Source organism: Ipomoea triloba, chromosome 2 (assembly GCF_003576645.1).
Source record: "Ipomoea triloba cultivar NCNSP0323 chromosome 2, ASM357664v1".
Classification (NCBI taxonomy): domain Eukaryota; kingdom Viridiplantae; phylum Streptophyta; class Magnoliopsida; order Solanales; family Convolvulaceae; genus Ipomoea; species Ipomoea triloba.
In genome coordinates this window covers 14,772,622-14,780,467 of record NC_044917.1, presented here as the reverse complement: position 1 = coordinate 14,780,467, position 7,846 = coordinate 14,772,622, and the positions used below count along the sequence as shown (strand labels likewise).

General features: G+C 36.1%; 2 protein-coding genes across 5 annotated transcripts in view; both read left to right on the top strand.

The window, feature by feature from the left end:
• LOC116011424 (rhomboid-like protein 14, mitochondrial) overlaps positions 1-3,197 on the top strand; it is a 6,178-nt gene extending 2,981 nt beyond the window's left edge. Inside the window, exons 2-5 of one of the 4 annotated variants that reach the window (XR_004097023.1) lie at positions 1,284-2,035; positions 2,600-2,687; positions 2,766-2,824; positions 2,901-3,197. Coding sequence is in view for 1 of the 4 variants with exons in the window: in XM_031250986.1 (XP_031106846.1) it covers positions 1,284-2,018 (735 nt within the window). In the remaining 3 variants the exon portion in view is untranslated. Of the gene's footprint in view, positions 1-1,283; positions 2,036-2,599; positions 2,688-2,761; positions 2,825-2,900 lie in introns of all 4 variants that reach the window. The other 3 variants (XR_004097022.1, XR_004097021.1, XM_031250986.1) reach the window with 3 other exon arrangements.
• Positions 3,198-4,146: 949 nt separating this feature from the next.
• The window catches only part of LOC116010799, a 7,752-nt gene continuing 4,052 nt past the window's right edge, over positions 4,147-7,846 (top strand). Inside the window, exon 1 of the mRNA XM_031250308.1 lies at positions 4,147-4,297. Within this exon, the coding sequence (XP_031106168.1) occupies positions 4,147-4,297 (151 nt within the window). The remainder of the gene's footprint in view (positions 4,298-7,846) is intronic.

Below are 7,846 nucleotides of genomic sequence, written 5' to 3'. Positions count from 1 at the left end.
TTTCCCCCCCCCCCCCCCCCTCTCTCTCCTTGCGTTGAAGAAGACGACTATGTGTCTGAGTCATGTTAAAATGTTAAATAGAGTTGGTGTCTTACTCTTGGTTCGACACTTGGCAGTAGGCAGTAGCATTTACAGTTTACACTTTTTTTTTTTTTTCATTTATTTTATTAAATTATGTTTTAAAATTAGTATAATTAAAATCTTCAATTACAATTCAGTGAATTTACATTTAATTCAGTTTAGTGACTAAATGTCTTGAATGACTTTATTTTGATGACTAAACTTCCTATTACTCCGTATTATAATATTGTGACCTTAGGAGTTCCTATTTATGTTATTTTGCGTTACTATTTGAGTATTTTGAGTATATATATGTGTGTGTGTATATATATTTAAAAAAAGCATCTCTTTATGTGAAAAAGCGAAAGCGAAAGTGACGCTTTGCGCTTTCGCTTTAAAGCAAAGCCCCGGCTGGCGGGCTCATCGCTTTGGTGTGCTTTTTCGCTTTAAAAAGTTTGGTAATTAGTCTTATATCCATGCATTTGGACAAATTTGCCTTCTTGAATTTTTTGGGAAACAGAATAACATAAATAGGGAAAATGACACTTTTGGTCCACAGTTAACACCAAAGTGCTGCTTTTGGTCCTCACTGTCCGGGCATCAAAGGAATACATGAAAAGATTTACAATTTGGAGTTTTCTTTAGTCCAATGACCCTTTGCTAGCCATGGATGTTCTGTCCTCACTCTGATCTCATTGCAGATTACTTGTTTGGGGATCAAAAGTTGAGGCATCAACAATTGAGAGACTGAGTCTATATACTTCCTCCCATAATTGAGGGATCAAATGTGCCATAAATAAAAGATGTAGATCCATGATTTAACAATGGAAGAATTCAAATAAAAGCAAAGAAAGATGCAATTTAATCCTTTTTCTTCAAGTTCAATGTCTTATTACCATTCTTCCACCCTCCTGCGATATCTTCTCTCTCTCTCTCTGATAATTTCAGTCCTTGTTTTCTTAGTGCATTTCCTACTGCTTCAGTCCAAAATTATCATACTCCATGCCCTTTTATATCAAGTCTGCTTTGTTGTTTAACTCATTTATGTAGTATTCCAATTCTGTTGATATTGTTATATCCCATCTATACTGGATTATAGTATTTGAAATATCTGCACTTTAATAGAGAAGTTGCTTATATCTGTGTTATTTGATTTTGGAAGTTATGCTGCTAAGAGCTATCTGTGTGACCATCCTGATAGTGCTTTTATTTCCCTTTTGCAGTACAAGGATCTTAAGCGGTTTTTCCTTTCTGCATTCTACCATATCAATGAATCTCACTTGGTGTACAATATGCTGTCACTTCTATGGAAGGGAATTCAGTTGGAAAGGTCAATGGGAAGCGCAAAATTTGCATCCATGGTTGCAGCTTTAGTTCCTATGTCCCAAGGCATCACATTGTTGCTTGCCAAATTTCTTGTTTTGTTCTTTGACTATGACAGCCCCTATTACAAGGAATATGCTGTGGGGTTTTCTGGTGTCCTCTTTGCAATGAAAGTTGTTTTGAATGCACAGTCAGGGGATTATACATATGTACATGGTCTGATGGTACCTGCTCGCTATGCTGCTTGGGCTGAACTTATTCTCATCCAGATGTTTGTTCCTAGTGTCTCTTTCCTTGGCCATCTTGGTGGAATACTTGCGGGCCTTGTATATTTACATTTAAAAGGGTCGTATTCAGGTTCTAATCCACTGATAAAAATTGTCCGTAGTTTCGTTAGTGCTGTGAGCTTGCCTTTAAAGTTCTTGTGGGGCTCAGGATGGGTCCAACGAAATACATCTGATGTATGGAGATGCCAAGCATGTACATATGATAATCCAGGAATTTTAAATATTTGTGAGATGTGTGGGACAGATCGCTTTGAATACTCTTCTTTGCACTCACCAAGTGGTGAGAATCAAGACATTCCTTTGGAGGAATTACGACGTCGGAGAGTTGAACGATTTGGTGGACTATAGTATTTGGACTTCAGAGGGTATTTTGCTTCTCTATTTTCTCTCTTGGTGTTTATCACTTCATGTCTCCTCTGTTTTTGTTATCCTCAACGCTGTATGTTCTGTGCCCTACTATTCTTCATGCCCCTAATGTTTATCTTCTTATCATTTATGTATTTGATCTGCATGAATTTGTGGGAAGAAATTATGAGAAATGGTAGTCTATGGCTGAATTCGGCATGTCATGCATTTTGGGAAAAAAAAGTTTGATTTGTGTTTTGTTGTGTGTACTTTAACTATTACTTGCATATTATGAAATTGCTATCCAGACTTCAATTTATTTTTATTCCTGAATCCCACCAATCTCTGTATGTTATCCATATGTACATCTGTATGTGCAGGCCACTGACCGTAATTTACCATTGAAAATAATAATAAAAACAACATTAAGGGGTCTTATCTTATTTGTCACTCTCCAAAAAAAAATAAAATTTCATTTTTTCAGATATGTAACTTTAAAAAAAAAAAAAAATCAAAGTGGGAGACAAATATGTTTCAAGAAGATAGATAGTTTAATACGAAATTAAAATGATTTACTCTTTTAGATTTTGGAGCAAAGAGCAATATGCTATCTGTTGGTTGTATTGCAGCAGTCTTCAAGATCAGATTGGGTTTATCTTTGGTTGTGCAATGGTACTACTTGATATCTCTAATGTTATATGTTCTCACTTAATAAGGTCGTTGATACAAGTGTTTGTTTGTGCCAGGTAGGTTCTGTAGAATCAGATGGATTGAAACTTGGGCTAATGCTATAGGCTTAAAAGTTCAAGGTTGATATTCTAATTTAGTCTGGGATGACTAGAATACATTTTGTTAACATTAATTTGTTTTATTTTTGTTCATCAGGCTCAAGTTTTCTTGAGATACCAGGATGGTGGGTGGGATACATACTAATGCATTGTTGGATACTTGGATTATGTTGAATTTTAGATTGATCCAAACCATAACAGGTAAATCTTGCCTTCTTATGTGAAGGGGGCTTAGTTTTAAAGCTGTGTAATTGGCTGCAAATGGTGCAGAAATCTTCTTTTTCTGTATTTTGTAATTTTGCAGAGTGATTGATGATCTAAAACAACTTTTACGAAATTTTACCAATATTCAATATTAAGATGGCATTTGCGTTTCTATTTAGTTTAAAGTTCATATAGGACTTCGTATTTGGAATACTATGGTTTGTTACTTCTACTTGTAGCAGTGCAAATTCAATTATGAGCCAGTGTTATTCTTATGCTTTTTTCTAGCTATGATAATATGTGTTCAAATCCGATTCGCTGCATCAAAATCAAGTTAATGCATCGTTGGTGAGGTCCGATGGAGTACCTGCTTACTGCAGTAGCTCCACATTTTTCCAATTGAAAAAAAAAAAAAAAAGAAGCCCTTTATCCAATATGCATGTATACATAGATAGGGATGCTTTAAGGAGATGGTGATATTGGTCCTTGTGATATATGATTGCGAAAAAGTTGTGATTTGACTCTTGTGTTTTGATGATATAAAGAGACGGTGATATTGGTCCTTGAATTGATGAAAATCATTAAATTTGGCTATATTTGGTAAACATAACTGATAAATTGAAAGTTAGAAGTTGAAAGTTGAGAGTTGCTAAACTATGGTTTTTTTTTTTCCCTTTTTTTTTTTTGTGGCAAATAAACGATAAAATTAATTCAAATCAGGGAATAAAACATTACATATGATAGGGAGGGTATGAAAGCTACTCCGAACAATCAAATGTAGAAACAATTGCCTAACCAACATGTGGACTGCCTAATTTGCAGATTGCTTAGTAAAAGTTAAAAACACCGCAAAATTACTCATAAGGTTTTTTATATCCCTAAGAATCAAATAAAAAGAAGAATCACTCCTATTAGAGTTAGCGCTTCTCTAATCGACACAACCTCTGCTTCTCTAGAAGTAAAATTCCTTGCCAATGAGATCATTTTGTTGCAACAAAATGGCCTTGATCATTTTTAAGGACACACCTAAAACCCATGCAAAGACTATCTTTATTTATGGTCGCGTCAACATTTAATTTGAGGAAGCCTAAGTGAGGCTTGGTCCATTGGTCCTTCTCTATTGTAGTGTCATGCGAGCTATGGTTGCTTCCTTTTGTGGCTTCTCTCCAATCATTGTAGTAGGTTTGTGTTCTCCTAATGGTAGTGTTAGGAGATTCCCTGCTTTGGTTATGCCACATTCTATTGTTCCTAAGGGTCCATATGCTTCAGCAAGCCATAATGAGGAAACAAGTTTGTTTAGAAGTCATACTGGAAGTGGCTTCTATAAGCCAATCATGAAATGTTGAGGTGTTGACATTCTGATTTTGGATACCCAAGTAACTCCAACATTCTTTTGCAAAATCACATTCCACAAATAAGTGGAAAATAGATTCTTCCCTATTTGCACACAATAGACACTTTTCATCACAGTTTACAGTCTTCTTAGGAGGTCTTTTGTTGGTAAACACATAGAGCATGCATGCCATAAGAATATTCTGACCTTGGGGGGACTTTGCACTGCTAGAATCTGCTCCAGTATCTAATTTCTTCAGTAGCTTGCTCCCCGCAGAGGGCTTTATAGCAGCTCTTGAATGAGTTGTTACCATCTTCTTCTGGTCCCCATATTATTTTGTCTTGCACAGTCTCCCTAGGAAGAGGGATTTTTAAAATAAGATTTGCATCTCTTTGGGCGAACATGTATCTGATTATTTCTTTGTCCCAACTAATTTTGTCTGGGTTCATAAGATCAGCTGTTGTTGCATGTTCCATCAGTGGGAAAAGATATGATACAACCTTAGCTTTGAGTTGGATTTGTCTGTGAGCCAATTATCATCCCAAATATGCACTTGATTTCCATTATCCACTCTTCATCTAGAATGTTTGTGGATGATGTCTTGAGTTTCAAATATAGGAGGGGTTTGTACCTTTGTTTGCTTCAAGAAAAGAGGAGTTAAGAAAATACATTGCCTTGTAAATTCTTGAGGCTAGGGGATTTGGCTTCTGAATTAGATTCCAAGATTGTTTGAAAAGTAAAGCCAGATTATATTCCTGCAGGTTCCTAAATCCAAGTCCTCCCCATTTCTTAGCTAAACACATGTGTTTCCAAGCCTTCCAATGAATTTCCCTATTTGATCTTGCCCATCCACTCCACCAATATGAATTCATAATGGATTCAATTTCCTTAATGAGCCCTATAGGTAAGAGAAAACCTCCCATAGCATAGGAAGGGAGAGCTTGAACAACAGTTTTCAATAGGATTTCTTTACCTGCTCTAGAAAGAAATCTATAATTCCATCCTTGGATACGATTGACTATTCTTTTTTCTTTTTTTGATGAAGCTCAAAATCTCCTTCTTATTTTTGCCAATTATCATGGGAAGTTCCAGGTAATTCCGATTTTCACCACTGTTCCTTACTCTCAGAATTTCCTCCACTTTCCCCCTCACTTCATCATTCACATTTCTATTGTAGCTGAGGGAAGATTTGTCTATATTTATACATTGACCAGAAGACAAAGCATAATCACTGAGGAGGGGTTTTAAATTTGAAGCCTCTTAAGAGTTTTCCTTGAAGAAAATATAAGTGTCATTTGCAAAGAACAAATGACTAATAGAGGGAGCATTCCTAGCAACTTTTATACCAATTAGCTTACCCATATGTTCACAGTTTCTAATCATAGCACTTTTATACCATGTAACTTACCCATCTGTTCGCCTTGCCGAAGCTCTCTTCCCGGTTTGATTGGCCCTATCTCCTCATCTTTACTTAGCACAAAGTAGTCAACTATGGTCACACATTCCATTACAAGATTCACCCAACACTCTTCAAACCCCAGTTTGAGCATTATTCCACGCAGAAGAGGTCATTTCAACCTGTCATATGCTTTGCTGATGTCTAGCTTCAAAGCTGCATATCTCTCACAACCTTGAGTCTTCCTCTTCAGGAAGTGTTGCTTTCAAAGGCAACCATAATATTATCAGTGATCAATCTTCCTGGTACAAAAGCACTTTGGTTATTAGAGATAATATCTTCAAGAAGTATTTTTAGCTTGTTTGCCATGGCCTTAGCAAGGATTTTGTAAGCCATTGTACACAATGCTATTGGTCTAAGGTCAACCATGGTTTCCGGAGAAGACTTCTTTGGGATCAAAACAATTTGGGTAGTGTTTAGTCCTTTAGCGAGCTTACCAGACCTTAGGAATTCATTACATAATTGAATAATACTTTCCCCTAGGATGTCCCATTAGCTTTGAAAAAACCAGGATTTAGCCCACCAAAACCCGAACTCTTATCAGGGTACATTCCGTGCACTACCTTTTTAATCTCATCTCTAGAGAACCTCCCCAAAAGAGCCCTATTCTGATTGCTAGTGATTTTTGGATCAAGGCAATTTATCATAGGTAATTGTTCTCCAGAAAGTAGAACTAGTAAAGAGATTAGTAAAATAGTCTCTTACCATATCATTCAACTCTGGCCCTTGATTGATCCAGACTCCGTTTTGATTCCGAAGCTTTGTGATATAATTGTTCCCCCTTCTCTGTTTAACAGCATTGTGAAAAAACCTGGTGTTGTTGTCTCCTCCTTAGTACTAAAAATTTTTTTCCCTTTGCTTCCAAAATTTATTCTGTTTATCCATCAAGCTTATGAACTCTCTTTGGTATTTCGAAAATTCCAAAATTCCTTGGCTATCGGTTCTTGACCTTCAACGCCCAAGCTGAGATCGGAGGTGATCATTTGAGGTTGTAAATTTTTGTTGAAGTCCTTACCCCACTTCTAGATTTCTTTGCTACATAATTCAAACAGGTCGTAGAGATTAATACCCAATGATATTTCTCAACTTCGAGACATAATCTCCTGGCATTGAGTTTCCCTTCAACCAGTAGTTCTCAAATTTGAATTTCTCTGCGTTTTCTTACTCTAGCTAAAAGCGACGGCCAGAGAGCTAGCGGGAGATGATTGCGACGGTGGTGGGGATAACAACAGAAGAATTAACTCTACAAATGCCATTGATCGGCAAACTCAGGCCAGCATGTGAAGGAAGAAGAAGAAATAATGTGAAATGATGGATTTGCCTTCATGATTAAATAATTAAAAATGGTTTATATTTTTTCGAGGATATTTGGTCGGGAGGACCAAATGTGATAACAATTGCATAGTTACGGGACCAAATTGTTAGTTTTTAAAGTCAAATACTAAAATTAACAAGACCTCTATAATCATAAAATAAAAGTGTAAATTTCTCTAATTTTTTTATAATGTTAACTTCAGTATTAGTATATAAAATTTAGGGAAAAGGGTCAAATAAGCCCCTAAAGTTTATTTACTTACAATTTGAAAAGTTAATTAACCCCTAAACTTTTAAACAGTGCAATTGCACCTTTTAACATGTTATATTAAGCCAATGAAGTCCAAAAATCGGTAAATGACCTGTTATTACAGGTCATTAGAGTTTCGGCATCAATTTTATCCATCTTAGGCGGCTGGCGACGGTTGAATCGTCGCCGGTCATTGTCTACCACTAGTCGCCTTCTCTGAGATAGGAAGGCGACCAGTTGGCCGCCTTCCTTGACGAAAGGCGGCTAATGGCCGCTTTCTATGAGATGAGAAGGCGAACTATTCGTGTTAAGTGTGGACTAATTTGATTCATCCATCTAGGATGATCAATGACTAAAAAATTACGGAATCAATTTTATAAATATTAGTATAAGCGAATTAACTTAGGGATTCCATGCATTTATTTCTTTAATGTAACAAAACTAATTAGACTGGAACTGTTCTTTTTTTTTTTTTTTTTTTTTTTT